We start from the raw sequence: 16,645 nt of genomic DNA, 5'->3' as shown, positions 1-16,645 counted from the left end.
TTTCAGCAATTTTCTAAGAATCCCAGAACTGTATATTATTACGGGAGCTCAACGCATGTGCTCTCTGCAACAAGTGCTGCAGACAGACGGCCTGTTTCCTTGACAGACACCAGCGTAGAAACCGTGTGTTTCCTCTCCTGACTGCGACAACTAAATCCATGTCCATATTATCATAATCACGGCTTGTTTGGATGTGCGCACATCCTCTACTCAGGCAGTTGAGTGCATGTTTTTTTCCATCTCCTCTGCGTAATTATTCCCCACCGCTTTCTCTTGATCATGCCGATGAGGGAGGAAGGGAGGTGAGAAGTGAATGAGGAAAGATGACCCGCAGGAGGAGAGAGGGCTGCGTGCGCTCATGCATTGCTTGTGAATTGAATTAATATGGCTGGTATTATCTCATCCAGGGAGAGGGCTTTACAGAGGCAGCGTGTGGAACCAGGGAAGCAGGATACAAGAGCGGGGAGAGATCAGCCTTTGTGAAAGTGCCTGTACGGAAAGTGCTGATGAACATTTAGCACTCAACTACATTTTGTGTAACTCGGCTGACTCTTTGCGCTGCAACTGCAGCCACGTCTAATAAATGTAGATTTTATCTTATCCTTTAACATTTAAAGGAGCCAAAAGGTGAAAGCTCCCTGAGGTTGATCTGTTTCCACATCTTCAGTATGTGCTTTCTGCTTCTGCACCTTATAAAAACTACTTTGCTCTCAATTTCAGTTAAATCGTAATTTATATTTTAGACAGGACCAGTTGTGAAAACAAATATTTTGGCTGTTAAGAGAAGTCTCAGGTACTTGAGTGGAGACACTGGTGGTGGTGCTGCTTTGTGAACACATCTTCATTACTACTCTGTCACCTAAGCTTCATTTCAACATCACCAATGATCTGTTTTCCAGCCTTCCAATCCCCCGTTCTTTACAGTGATTGCTTTTCCGTCAGTCTGACTTTCATACAGCCTTGAAGGACTCTTCCTCCACGTCTCCACTTCATTCTGGTTATCCCGGCGCCTCAATCGAACGTCTCCATCAGCCTCTTGTCTAGACTCCAGGGGGTCCCGTCTCCATCCTTTACCTTCCATCAGCGAATAACCAGCTAAATAACTCACAAGCTTGTTACTCCGATACATTTTGCTTTCTACTTCTAAACAATGTTACCTGTCCAGGTGTCCTTCAGCTTTGCTTCCCGATTGCCCTAGCTGAGTGTTTGATTCCAAATTGTGATGGGTGCTTAGGTCCCAGTCTCTCAGCCTGCAAGTGATGAAGACATTGATTTGTACGACCTGCAGGCTGAATCTAAAGCTGCCTTTTTCTTCTTCTTCAAATCCTTTCTGAAACAAAGAGGTATTTTGGCACTTGACAGAAAACACAACAGTGCAGTGAGAAGGACTCAAGTGAGAATGAGCTTTCTTTACTGGACCACCTCATGGTGTTCTTTATTACATTTATATGCAAAGAAACAATCCTGCAAAAAGAAATCAGTAGACAAATTCAGCTTTATTGACAAGAACAGTAGTGCTGATACAAGGCCAGAGCTAAGGGGAAGCTCAAAACTGTGCATAACTCAGATACAAAAACTGTCATCGAGTTGTTTTTCACTGGATCTGTAGTCTTGATAATCCCTTTAGTTGTTCCTTTGAAAGATGGAAGGAATAAAAAGCTTAGTTTAAAAAATGGAAAGACTGAAGCCTCCCTGATAAGGGCTTCACATGTAGACTGAGTTTTTTGTTGTTTTTTTTTTGTTTGTTTTTTGTTTTTTAAACTTATTTCATATTCAGTACAAAACATGCATCCCATGTTATTTCACAACTGTCAGTCTTAACAATGTACACTGCACAAAATCAAATAGAAACCATAGTAAAACCAAATAATACACAAACTTTTTACATCCTTTACAGACGCTACACGCAAAACATACTTGGCTATTCCTATTCTCTGACACTGAAAAACACCTTTTCGAGCTACCATTAATTTATACACCAAATTGTACAGTCCTCTGACTACTGGGCTATTTTCAGAAATAGCCTGAGGTAAGCTTTAGCACATGAGACACAGCTCAACTTCAAAGGATAAAAAAAATTAAATTAAATAAAATAGATATAATGCCATAAATCCTCCAAGATCAAGAGTCACAAAGAAGACAACGAAATGATTTTTTTATTAAAAAAAATTAAAGCAAAAGTTGCATGTTGTACCTTCAAATTTTGCTGAAAAACAATTCATCAACAAAGTGCCAAAGTACCTTTGATCCCTTCTGTTGATCAAAATTTCACCTGATCCAGTGACTGACAGGCTCAACCATAAAGTAGTGCAACACAACTCAAACAAATGTAATGATTACGATGACAGAAAAGAAAGGCAAAAAACCCAAAAGGCAAGACAGGGCAGAACAGACCGCTCAGTGTTCCCTTTTCTGCTTGCGGCCCACGTCCACCTCGTCCAGCCCCGTGGCCGACCTGGACTGCTGCATTTCTCGCAGCTGAGCGTGTGTGAGCGGCGGCTGCTTCTTGAGCTTCTCCAGGTGAGCGTCAATAGGGTCGAGTTCAGGCTCAGCGGCAGGGACCGGCAGGTAGCCGCCGTCCCTCGGCAGGCACAAGCACCAGCCAGCGCCCGCCAGGTCCAGCTCGCTGTACTCAAACTCAGACTTCTTCAGCTTGAAGTCCACCATGTCGGTCGACTCGCTCATGTCCACCAGCAGGTTCCAGAAGATGCAGCTCAGGATGATGCCCAGCAGCTGTGAGGAGAGACGTGGGAGCCAGTTAGTACAGATACTCTCAGTGTGTCATCTTACAGCTCAATTACTGTTTCACTAATTATTAAGTTCAGCCCAAGAGATGTTATGCAAATTAATAGATGACAATAAAACATTACAGCACAAGGGTGAACCACCACGACAACATATACGCTGCCTGTAGCAGTATTTACTTTGTTAACTGAACTATCAGAGCTTTAAATTCAACATAAACAAATGTAAAAATGGTAAAAGCTTTAAGATAAATACACCAATCAGCCAAAAAATTAAAACCACCAGTGAGGTGAATAACATTGTTACAATGCAATCTTCTGCTGGGAAACCTTTGGCTCTGGTGTTCATGTGGGGATCTCTCTAGACCAGAGACCCCCACCCCACAGCAATGATTCTTCTGAAATGTAGCAGCCATCCCATGCATGACAATACTGCTTTCCACACAGCAACAGCAGTTTAAAAAAAAAAGAAAAGGAAAGGAAAAAGTGTTGGTCCTACTTCTAAAATGCCCATATCCTCTGAGTAAGTACTTGTGGGATGGAACAAGCCTGACCCACAGAGGCCACTCGCCTCAATCCACAGGACCCAAAGGCCCTACTCCCCAATGAGTGAGAACTGTTTTGGAGGGACAGGGGTTTTAATTTTGTGGTTGATGAGTGTGTGCACTGAAAAAAAAGTTAATCCTATGCCAACTGTGCCAGGGTGAAAGAGTATTTGTAGTTAATAAATCCAAAACTAACTGCACCGAGAACTGGACGCAGCTGGACTATAGACACATCAGCCTGATCGCTCACAGCTCGATTCAGTTAAACCGTCACTTCAATAGAACATTTTCAGAGGCGTGATGTTGACAAAAAGGTCTCATCTCATTAACTGAGGATGGAATCTGTCTGTGTGTGGTCTTGTTTTTATATACTTAAGAACTCTAAGAGCTTTTACAGTCACCTGTTTTGTTGGCTATCAAACTATTGTCATCATCGCTACTTTATAAAATCTGATGTTTGTGCTCTTGATATTTAGATGGAACTTTACAATTATTTATTTAAAAAGGGCAGTTCAAAAAACTAGATTAACATTATAAGCACTAGCTGGCAACATTGCCCTTAGAAAGCCATGTCTGAAAAGTATTTTGTTTAGTGTCCATCTATATGAACTGCACAGGCTGCTGCTACTTCGCTAAATCCAATATCTGCATTATTAATTTAAAGACAGACAAATGATCTTATTCTATGTGCAGTATACTGTTTAAATAGTTTTTAATAGTTGGGATAGCATCATAATTAGGGGCTTTTATTAAGACTTTTCCCTCTGCCATAAATTTTGTCCTTATAACCAACAGACTGTCCTATGGTCAAGTGTTTTAGATTTGACATACTTTGATATGGGCATAATGACTCTGGACATTATGGAGGATCTTCTTCAATCATCGTAATAGTTATAGAGGGATACACATTAATATAGAAGAAGATATAATGAAATTTAATGAAGATATAATGAAACTTCAAAGTAGAGATCTTTTGAGAGCATCATCAGTTTCAGCTCAACTGTGTGCAGAAGAGTAGGGCCACCTCTGAGATGCTCCAAAGGAATAAGATTACAGTTGTGATGGTTATTTAAAGTCTGGACCTGAACGCTGTTGAGATGTTGTGGACCCTAAGAGAGCACTTCATCCTCACAGAACCTCTAGTGTGGAAGATCTGAAGCGGTTCTTCAAAGAGAAGTGGGACAAAGTTCCACCACAGAGATGTCAGAGAATGATCGCCAGTTATCAGAAGGGTTTGGCTGATCTAACAAGACGGGGATTACTTTTTCACACTGGTGATTTACTGGCTAACCCTAATTCAGTTTGAAGATCTGACACAGATTTATTGAGACACATACAAACAGAAGAATTCATCGGGTTAAATATGGCACTCTATGTAGCAGATGAACACCTCAGACTTTCTGGTTCCAGTTTTCTTAGTTAAGAGAGGATCATATGCTGCTACTACTTATGTGACATTAAAGTATAGGATAGAAATGGTTTGGCAGAGGTGGTAAGCACTGTGCCCGAATGGATCTCCTATCTTAGAACATAGTGAGAAGATGAGAAGAAGGTCTGTAAACACAGCTCTGCTCTATTCCCTCAAACGTGACCTTATATCAAGGCAAAGGGAAATAGACCTTGGTGTCTAACTTCCCTGTTAATTAACCTCATCCAAGTCAGGGTTCTCTGTTCACGTCTGAAGCTGCAGGGGGTGCAGTGTCTGTATGTTCAAATCCTAACCTTAATAAAATGTCTTTGCAAAAATGGCAGATTGCAGGGAGGTTCACACATCAAAATTCAAACGGCGTCCATGTATTACATTTTTAAATTAGCAAGTGAAACCCATTGAGCACTTCATTTAATAAAAAATAAAGAAATAACCATTGATATACAGGTAGTAAGGTATTACGGTTCCTGACTTTCTAGTTTCAGAATTTGAATCATCTGAAACAAATTGCCCTCCTCGTTGGCCCTCGACATTCATACATTTTATTTGATTCCTTTGTTTCAGATGATTCAAATTCTGAAACTAGAAAATCTGAAGAAAGCAAGTAAATGTCCCAAAGTGAAAAAGTATTTATTCAAATCAACTGAAACCAACACCTCTTGTGGTGTCAGGCAGGCGGGTTGCTTTATACTATGAACAGGTTGGGAAGTTTTTAAATTATACCTTAGAAATGATTCTTTTGTGAAGGCTCCATGAAGCAGCAACGAAAATAGAGATGCAGCTTCACTATGAAAATTAACCAGAGGAAATCCTTTTTCCTCTCAACGTTATACCTATAAATGTTCCTTTTTGTTTCACTGTTATTTCCATCTTGCATTGTCTCTTCTTTTGTTTCCTCCTCATGGGCTTGTTTGGGGATTTGTTTGAGCGATGAAAACACCACTTCATTTTCCTTTGTCGTGTAGCAAGGTAGACGCAACCGCATATTATGGGATTGTTTCCTTGGATAATGTGGGAACGTTAGATGGCCTATATGCACGCGCCGACATGATTGTCTCCATAACCGCACTCACAAACAAGCACATAAACCACATGCTACTGCTACAGAATCTATGTTTGGGTGGAAACACATGCATCAAGTACCACACTGAAAGAAAAGCCACAGCAATTTAAAGGATTGGCAAGTAATTCATCGTGACACTGCAAAAGCACAAGTTTTTTTTTTAACTAGTTTGTGCCATGTGCTGCAATTTATCGCGGAGCAGTGATGCTGGAGAGACCCAGTGCTGTTTATCTGGCTGTTTGAGGTCACAACAAATGTATATTTATGCAAATGAAGCTTTGTGGCCACTGCAATGTGAAGTAGACAAAGCCAGGTTTATAAAAAGCTGTGAAGCTGCTAAATCCTGAGCCAGTGAAGCGGGTTGATGGAAATTTAAAGTTATGCCACAAGCAAACAATCTGGGAGTGCATGCCGGGATGTCTCCCATGCAGCATAGGAAAAGTAAATTATTTGCCAAGTAGGAAAATTAAAATGTGAATTATCTTTCAGAAAGAAGCCGGGGGTTTCTAGTTCTGATAAACAGTGTCAGCTGGAGAGGTGCATTCGGTTTAGAAGACGGTTTCAAACACAGCTCAGTTCCTTTCCGTGAGTTTTCAATTACCTGTGGCAGTCCAATGGCGCAGCTGAGTGCAAAGGTTATTCCAATGTTGTCACTCATCCAGAGGTTCACTGCGTGGAGGCAGCCTCGCACGTTGATCAGGTTGTTCACGGTTTCACGCTGATACACAGACCACACGAAGACAACAAGAGGAATTTGTACATTTGAAAGTTTGTGAATAAAAACAGGAGCAGGAATCAATACTTCAGTCATGAGAGATTGAACAATAGATACAGAATCAAAAACTTTTATTGTGATATGAGCTTATTGAACCAAGGGCCTGGCTAGTTCTTCAAAGCCACAAAACACCAGACTGCAAATCTACACACATATTACAGGGGAGATGCTGTGGTGTGACAACTAGGAGATACTGGTTTTATTGAGTTCTGATTGTTGTAGCCATTGACTGAACACTGTGAGTAAAGTCTGTTGTCACGATTCCTTCTTTAATGGTAATGAAAAATTGGAATGGGATATCATATTAGACCATCATTTTATTCCCAACACACATTCAGCATTTACTGAGAAGTGTGTGTTTTTCCTATACCAAGAGCCCAGACATCACATTACTGAAGAAAAAAAATATTTGTACTTTTACCGCTACTACTGAATACTTGGGAATGGTTTCAGTAATTTGGGATACTTTATTATTGAGGCCTCCTTACTTCATATTTTATATTCTCAGTGTTACAGCTACTTGGCCTATATAAGGAGGCACAGATACTACACCAGGTGAAAGGGGCTGCTTTCCTGCTTGTATGCTGGCGCCCTGAAGTAAAGGCAGTTTTTTTTGCATTTTATCATGATGTCTTTTCTTTTTGGCCAGTAGATTAGGCCAATTGTGTTTCTTACACTGAACCAATTGGATTTACGTCATAGTTACACTGATTATGTGTGTTCTTATGATAACATGTTGCTTAAATAAAAACAGTGAAGATGGTGAAGGGAAAAACAGGAACACATCACTGATGTTTTGACACCAGTCATTATCCAGTCAGTGGGTATAACATGATAATAACTAAATGACTGTTTTTTGGTTAAACACCGTCAATATAATTTGACGGGAAACAGAAACCAAGGGACTAAATTAGTCCTGTCTCGCTTACCTGTTTGTCCAGAGTCTGGTAACCACATAGGGTATTAATGACTTCGCCCACCTGCGCAAAGAGCCATAATTTAGACACAAGGTTTTAACCGAGCCAAGATGACTAGAGACAACACCGTCCCGACAGCATAAACTTGAGCTTCGGCAAAACGGTTTCAGCCTTGACAGGAAGAAACTGATAACAGCAGAAAGCTGGCCCACGTCGAGCCGTTTAAATCAACTCTATCTGTGCGTGTACGAAGGAGAGGGTGCTGGATGGTTCTCTCATTAATTTTTCCAGCACAGCTCCACTGCTTCCAGAGACCGTATCAGTGCTTTGAACCCAGGGACAGAAATGATACTGGAGGCAGATGGAGGATGGAGGGGAGCCACGAGGGATCGACTTTTCATTTAAAGAGAAAAATCTCCCAAAGGCCGCATAGCCTCAAATTGCAGCACGTCTCCTTTTACCCAGATGACACACAATCAATTACAGCTCTGTTGTGTAGATAACAAGTGTCTCTTTTTGCTTAAGATAAACTAAGACATCACTAACCCAGTGGAGCTGATGTGTGGGTCTGAATCTTAGGGCGGGAGGGTATGAGATTATCAGTTAGGACGTCTGCGAGTGTCAGACACACAGCTACTCATTCCTGATCACATGGTGTCGATATTTGGCTAAAGTGGATTCTCTAAAATGTTCCCTCATCTCAGAGGAGAAAATCAGATGACTCTGCAGAGAGAGAGAGCCTGATTTAATCTACATACAGTCCACTGTGCAAGCTGGGAGTCTGGAGCCTCCTAAACGACCAAATATGCACTCGTTATGTGTGGTCCGGATTCCAGAGAGCAAATATACAAGCGGGGGAAAGGAAGTGTTTCAAATATCAGTGGCTGGTAGTAGATTTACCTTCCAGAAGAATTAATTCCATTCATTCATTGTTTGTTTGTTTCTCTTTAACAGTGTTCCCTTTTGAATACACACCTGATTCACCATCAGCTGATGGGTGTGGTACCTCCCCTAACCTGTTTTTCTTTTCGCTTTGTTTTTATTTTGTTGGCTCTCTCAGTTATTTTAAACTAACCATGTGTACCTTATTCTTCATGAAGCTAAGATTGAGTGCAGGACTGTTACGTAAGAATGTATTTGTTTTCACTAAATAACACAGTAGCTCATTAGTGCCATATGACATACGTGGATCAGTTACAGTTTAAATTAAATATCAGCTGATTGTTCGGACACGCTCCGTGTGATGCATATGGTCTGAAATTTGATTCTCCACACGGGTTCATGAAGTGCTAATGATGCAGGGTAAACGTCCGATGATTGATCAGATGTCACTTTAATGCCCCTTGTGGCTTGTTTGCATGATCGGTGCAGTGTCAGTACTCACCTTGCGGCGAACACAACAGGTGTATGGAACCCCACACGCTAGTGGTCCAGTACCATTGCAGAAATGGTACTGATTGACTCCCCAGTCCTTAAAATCATCTCCTCCACAGCATGAAAACTAGAGAATAAAACAGTGGGAAGGCAAGTTATTAGAAACCGAGTACGACATCAAAACAGACAGTAACCTAAAATTAACAAACGTCAAGGATGAGTGATTCTGATTTTCAGCCTGTTTCACATCACATTTGAGGCAGAGCTCATTCACAAACATCCTCCCCTCGCTATCCCCGTCACTCTGTCCACCTCCCTGACCCAGATGGACAAACTATCTTTCTCCACTTCCTGACGTTTACAGTAGAAAGCAGGTGATCATGTGAAGACTTTTCCTCGAACAATCTGTTAAAGGCTATCATTTTCAAACACTCCACAGAAAATTCAATCAAGTGTCCAGCGTGTTAAGACCTTTCCAAGACACCTCTATCTCTGTGATCACCTGACCTCAGGTGCATGCTGTTAAACTCGGAACCGCACTGGCTGTGCAGATAAGACATTTGTACAAGCAGTGAAAAGGAAAGAAAAGCACTGGCACTAGCCACGAAGACGAATTTAGTGCCCTCTCTACTGAGGATAGTTGACGATGAAAAACTGTTACCATCCCTTAGTACAAAGCCTCCAAACTGTGAAAAGAATAGCTGAGATGTGATGTAGTGTTTTCTAAACCTACAGCCAAAGTTTAAATGCCCATATCAGCAGATTTTCTATTCTGAAGTTTAATACATAAAGACATAAAGACATGAATTTGTGATTGTAGTTAACACTAATGTTTAGCTACATTGATGGAACATAACAAACAGAGAGCAGAAGAAACCTTTCATTTGTATGTGGTAAATGTCATAGCTGCAGGCTGCCACTACTAAATAAACCTTTTTTTCTGCGCTTGGTGTCTCCTGCTCCAGTCAGACAAACACACACATCCTTCGGCATCATTTTGCCATTTTAAAAGTTAACTGTATATTATGTAGCGTATGTTTTAGAGTAGTTAGATGATATGGAAGGGACAGTCGCTTGGCTCATTAAAGAAACAGATAAGCCTGAACAGATCACAATCAAGACTAATATATTTGAGTTGCCCAAAAGCCCTAAAGTATGTGTGTTATTGGAGACCCTTAGTATGTAATGAAACAATAAGGCTCCAAAATGTTTTGAGGGGACAGTTATTTGTGAGGTTATGAGTCTGTGGTTAAAAGTCCCCTAAAGGCTGCGTCTTTTTATCCCACACCGATTTATCAAGAACATATCAGATCATACCTTCATATCATAAAACGTGTTTCTACGAGTATCTCTGGTACATCCAGATGCATGTCCACTCTGTCAATATTTTCCAAATAAAATATCTACTACCGTTTCTTGCACATAGTCCAAGATGTTTTTGAAGTCGAGGTCGTCGTAGTAGTGTTTTATTCCTTCTCGTATACTACTCTGGAACAAGGCCGACGTCTAGATAAAACAGAGACAACATCTGTTATCAGCACTGACGAAGACAATGCCCGTCAAAAAGCACAACGCAGGCCAAGCAGTGACCTGACATCATTGGGCTAATGTATAGATATGTTCAGGAGTGTGGCTGCTGTGTGTTTACCTTCTTTTCAAAGATAAGAGCCATGGTGACGGCAACTGCCTGGAGGAGCAGCAACACACACAGAACACAGAGGAACTGTGGAAAGACAAAGACAACGCATCTTACAGCATGGCCCCGATGCAAAATCACACTAGAAAAATACTTCTCAGATATTTATCAAGATGAACCAATAGCAACGCATAATGGGTCATCATTAACTGAAAGAAAATGACAGTAGCTTTGTTCATTTAGCGGAAACTGAGTTAATGGTTTGGTTTGGTATAAAACGAGCTCTCATCTTCTATATTAAATCCTAACATTAGAAATCACACACTCGTAAGCGCTAACTTTTAATCCCCTTTTCCAGTTGCGGCTATTTAGGTATAGTAATTTAGATGGTTGCATGGCAACCATAATAATATTTCTCTGCTGCTCAACTTCAGTTTGGTTTCTCTTATTGGTTAAACCAGCCGCTGCTCCTTTAAATCGGAGGTGAAAAAAGGGAATTGGATTATTGGTTTAAATGTTTTACAAATTGCTGTTGTGCAAACTGAACGCAGGTTATATTTTTCAGATGTGGCAAATTGTTTCATCTACAAACACATTGCAGAAGATCCCCTTTTGAACTTTAAACATGGAACAAAACGTTGCCATTCATTGAAGATCACAAGCCTGGACAATGTTAGTAACACACACACATACACACACAAACCACAAGTACACATCGTGTACAGACTTAAAAAAGGACCTCCCCGTCCATTATCCCTACCATGTGCAGCAGGGTCTTGTTGTCCCTGAGGGATCCAACCATGCCCACTACTGACACTGTGAACATCACCAGCCCCAGCAGGATGAGCACCACAGCGGGAGCAAGGAACAGACCCTCCAGGGTTCGATTCTTCTGCCTTTCCACCTCGGCGTAGACTCCCACACACAGCACACAAAGCCCCACCAGCTGGGGAGAGAAAGAGAGATGTGTAGAGATCAGAGGTAGAGACCTTGAAAATCCCTGATAGAACCAACTAATCCTTCCTCCTGCCACTTAATTTTGGTCAAAAACTCCTGAAACAGAGACATCAATATCAAGACACAGGTAATTAGAGGGCAAACGGAAAGAGATGTTTGTCGGCACGAATAGTTCCTGAACATTTTGAGAATTGTATGTTTTGAAATATCACAAAGGGAAACGCTCCTTTAAAATCTGGCCTAATAAAATGTTTTTAATTGTGTTTGTCGGTTCTTAAAGCAGGACATGCCTCCCTTCACACCAGCAGACTCAGTCATGCTATGCATGACACATCTGGCTGGATGTAAAATTAGCAATGTGAAGGGCATCCTCACAATATGCAGCAAGCCAAAAGCCAAAAGTCGTGCCTTGGCAACAATGCCAATCTGAATATGGAGAAGGAAAACACATCTTAAGATCAGCTGGCCTGCATTCAGTTTCTTTCGTCACTCTTTGATCAAATCAGAGTAGAATTCGATTGTTGTGCCAGTAACACATGGCAGGAAATGCTCTCTTCAGATATTTTGTGCGTGCATGGTGCAATACTAATGGCCACGCTCTCAATTTACATCTTAAACTCTCTGCTCTACATTAACAAGATGCCATGACTGAAAGAGGAGAGGAGGCGCTTTGTGGGGAAAACTTAACTTAGACGCTCTGGTTCCGTACACAAATACCAGAATCAATCCTGAATGGAAATGACAGAAGGCAACAAAAAGTGAAAGCGTTTTGGGGACACAGAAGTAGAATGTTATTTTGGTACAATACGATGGAATCATTACAGCCTTGATCAGCTACAGATACATCTGTGTTCACTGCCTGACATAATCTTTATCAGGGGGTTGTTATCAACGCCTGTGACTGTTTCATTATTATGTAAGAGGCATAAAACAGTAATACTGAAACTGTTTGAATTGCATTTTGTGTTTTAGCCAGCTGAGGCGCAGCCTGTTCAAGCTACCAGTGGATGGGGTTAGGGTGGATGACAACACAAACTGGAAGGTACCGATAGTTATTTAGTTAAACAAACCAGCTGAAATTTTTAGACATGTTTTTTTAGTTATGAGCTACTTATTATTTTTGCAAAGGGTCACAAATCCTAATCAGTGAAGTAGCCAGTGAATACAGCTCAGTGGAGCAAGCAGTAAACAATTCCTTCAAGTATAAGCTCCTTAATATTGCACTTGACTACAGTTCTTGATTAAATAAACCTAGCTACTTTCCACAACTGCATCTAGTCGGCCAGTGTAGAGCCAAGGACAATTCAATGCACTGGTACAAGCTGGAGACTATGAAATAACTTCAGATCTCATGCTGATGTATCTGTGAAAGCAAGTCTCACACCCATGTTTCTATTTAATTAATGCAAGTGCTACGAAATGGGAGGTAACAAACCGTGCTTGCTTCACTCCTATTGATTTTCAATTGGAAAAAGAGGCAATCTGCCTTAAGAGTGGGGTCCATCTACTTCAATTCCATTTACTGCTCACAGCCCTCCATAAAAGCTCTGACTGCATTTGGCTCAGCTCCCACATCCAACGCCAGCGTTAATCTTCAGCAGCAGACTTTAGGTACGAATGGAAGAACATTACACTTTGAATAAAGCACAGTATGGTGGTGAAATAGTGACAATGTCCTGACCTGTACACTGCATGCGTGGCTTTTGAAGTAATTACTATCATATATATGACTATAAAAAATATATATAGCTGCTTGTTATGTGTAGTATTATCTAAAAATGTTGTGTGGTTGAAACAAAAAAAATCCATTATTTCATATTTCCTCTGGAAGAGAGAGGCTGGGTAATTCCATTAGACACCTGCAGCTTTATCCCTGTCATTAGAATCCCACTTAAATTGCATTAACCAAACTTAGCATTCCCACGGCAAAGATAGCTTTAATTAAGTCTACATGGCTAGCTTGGGGCCAAAGGAGCTTTTGTGTGTCGAGCCGAGTCGGGCCACACTGCCCTAAATCACAGCAGTAAAGAGGGAGAGACAGCAGAGGAGGGAGGCGGCTCATATGAAAGCGACCGTGAAGTGCTAATGGAATCAAACTACTGATGTTTTGAAGTCATACTCAATAGTGTGCTTTAGGCTCTCTCTCTACACACACACACATATATGTATATATATATTTGACGAACACAGCTGGTTGGGAGGCTGGAGATGTAAGTGGTACTGGGGCGGTGGAGGAAACACGAAGCCAGACTGAACATGGGGGGTTTGTGGGAAAAAATGCAAGTTCTTAATAACATGAAATACACGTACACATCCAGCATTTTAAGTAGTTAGCAAAACCCAAATAAACCCCGAGCAGCTCAACAAACAAAAATATGCCTCAAGTCCTGCACAGTAGTTGCTCGTTTCTCATTCCCTTACTATTCCTGCAGAATTTGACTAAAACTCACATCCAAGGTTTTCACACAGAAAAAAAATTTAAACCATTTGGAACATGTACATTTCATTCATGCTCAACATTTGTTCTCCAAAAGTCACTGTTACTGCTGTATATTCCATAGCCATATTTTGTATTCATATATATTGTTTTTCATATTTATATTACAGTTGGTTCAACTCCATTTCATTTTGACATGGATTTAGATATTTTTTCTTTTTACTACTGTTTATTTTTATCTTTTGAATACAATTTTCACTGTTCATTTGGAGCATCTTGCATATCTGTAAACTAAATTTCGTTGTACTGTGTGTTCTGGATATTCTCGGCTCTTTTATATTACAAATTTGAGGCTTTTATTCGCACTTAAACCATTTTTTTCATGGAAGCAGATATGTGTAGATGACTGTTACCTCACCCCACTATATTATAACAAATAACTAAAACATACAAACACTTGTCTAAAGAGCATAGCATAAAGTAGTGTGGATCTGCAGGTGGTGTGATGGGCATGATAAGGGTCTGATCCGACAAAGCGGAAGCACAGACAAATCCTCCAGGCACAACCAAAGTTTATTAGATTCATGAACTTTGAGCATAGGCCAGCTTAATAAATGACAGCTGTGTTTTGAAATGAGATAACGCTGTTGCTGTTCCTCACCTTGGCTATCCCATTCAAACATCTATGCCATTTATTTCTATATTTGTAAAAATCTCAAGTTAAAACTGGATCACCTGCCTCAGTCTAAAGTTGCCATGGCATTAAGGCAGGAAGTGATGAGAAGTTTCAACTTCCTATTTGCCCACCTTGGCCAAAGTAACCAGGCAGCTCTGAATAATAAATTAAATTACTTTCATTTAAATGGTGCAATCTGATTTAGCACCCCTTAGCCACCTAGTTTTTTTGACGGCAGACTACTAAATCACGTACTATCCCTTTAACTGGATCCAACGCCCTGCACCACCGTGCCGCCTGTTAGCCGTGTATTGTTTCTTTGCCAAATGCATTGCAATTCACAATGATCTTGGTATATTGTGATATTATCATGCTGCCCGCTAATCTTTTATGATTACATCAAAGTTGAAGATCACAAACAGTGTATTAAGTCATAATGTCTTATCTTGCAAGCTAGCCAGCTAGCATCTGGAGAATTCCACACCAGATCCCACTATAAAAAAACAAGGTAATTTAATGTATTATCGCTAAACAACAAATGCACAAAGTTGGGATTACAACCCATTACATTTCCATGATGAGTGCAATATTCTGGTAAATACCGATTATAACCAATCCAACATACAGCAGCTGCTTTAATAAAATTTCAAATACACCACGTCTCACGCCGTGACGCCATTTAGATGGAAGTTGGCCGGTGTTTGAGCCAAATCAGTGATTTAAATCAAAATTGCTATAGAAAGAGTTGTAGTTTTAGTTAATGATTTGTGCCGAATTGTAGAGTACATAATAACGTTTCACACTGTAGCCCAAGCATAAGTCTAATTTTGGAGCAAGTGCCTGGAGCAAAGGGAATATTTAAACACAAGTGTTGTTAATGAAATTTGGAAAGATGTCTCGCTGACGGTGTTGGGTGGTTCACGTCTACAATTAGCAGGCACTGTTGCAGCTCAGAGGGATATACCACAGACACAGACGCTAATAACCGGGACACAGACTTACCGAGAAGAGCATTGAGTAGACATTTAGGGTAAATTTGATGAAATAGTAGAAGTTGTTGGTTTTCCTCAATTCAGAGTAGGACGGCATGACTGTTTGCTCTGATGGAGCTAACGAGCTAGCTAGCTATCCTACCTTTAGTTCCGGCTATATTACAACAATATAAGTGAAAAATAAAATATTCTTATTAAGATACAAATCGATTTCTAGAGAGAGCTAACTGGTTTTAAATATATAGCACCTCTCATTTCTCACTACTGTGGAAAGCCACCGAGACAAAACCACTTCCGTGCGGCCACGCTTTGTTTTGACTACATTCTTAAAGGGACAGTGCACACAATTATTGAATTGGATTTATCTTCTAAATAGTTTTGAAACGTAATTGTATAGTGTTTAGTTTAAACTCTTATACTTGCTTTACCTTTTTTTTTTTTAGTTTACAGAAATTCAACAAGTTTAAATATTATAAAGCAGTTGGTATTATTGCATTATTGAGATGAGTCCCTGTGTGAAACTTACCTTCGGAGGAAGGATTTGAAAACATAAGAAACAATTTAAATAAATTTAGCAGGGTGTGATTATCAAGTAATCAATCAAAACAATAATTTTATCTTTCCAAACAGTTGTGAGGTGGGTCATGTTTACGTATAGAATTGCATTTCTCGTGTAAACTCAGCAATAAATCAAAGCTGTTCTAAAAACACATGTAAATAATGTAAGCTTCTAAGAGTATTTGTGTTGGATTATTTCTTGAGTCAGCACACGGCTAATCCCTGCTCTTGCTTCATGTTGCGTCAGTTGTTGCTACCACTTGTTGGATATATTTGGCATGCATCTCACATGCATTCACAGATGGTTTACACCTTTGAAAAGCTGGTCATCTGTTAGTCACTTAAGTGATTATCAGGAGTGTTTCTTCCTTAGGTGTTTCTTCTTTTGTTACTACACTGTGCTTTCCCTTTCTCCTCGCATACATAGTACTAGATTGAGGTACATTTTCACTGATCTGCCATAGCATTATGACATACTGGTCATAATCCCTGATCATATGAATAACACTGCTAATCTTGTTCTGGTGGCACCTGTCAGTGAA

General features: G+C 40.3%; 1 protein-coding gene across 1 annotated transcript; it reads right to left on the bottom strand.

Moving 5' to 3' along the window:
• Positions 1-1,477: 1,477 nt before the first annotated feature.
• zgc:110329 (uncharacterized protein LOC550500 homolog) lies at positions 1,478-15,853 on the bottom strand. The gene is made up of 8 exons (XM_047592851.1): positions 15,556-15,853; positions 11,244-11,429; positions 10,496-10,570; positions 10,258-10,353; positions 8,858-8,974; positions 7,486-7,536; positions 6,383-6,499; positions 1,478-2,733 (listed from the first exon to the last, which is right to left on the bottom strand). The coding sequence occupies exons 1-8, from the start codon at positions 15,640-15,642 to the stop codon at positions 2,398-2,400; spliced, it is 1,065 nt and encodes a 354-aa protein (XP_047448807.1). The 5' UTR covers positions 15,643-15,853; the 3' UTR covers positions 1,478-2,397.
• Between the last annotated feature and the right edge of the window lie 792 nt (positions 15,854-16,645).

The sequence above is a fragment of the Mugil cephalus genome, chromosome 8, assembly GCF_022458985.1.
Source record: "Mugil cephalus isolate CIBA_MC_2020 chromosome 8, CIBA_Mcephalus_1.1, whole genome shotgun sequence".
Lineage (NCBI taxonomy): Eukaryota > Metazoa > Chordata > Actinopteri > Mugiliformes > Mugilidae > Mugil > Mugil cephalus.
Note: the sequence above shows the minus strand (reverse complement) of the source record. Positions and strands in the feature narration are given on the sequence as shown.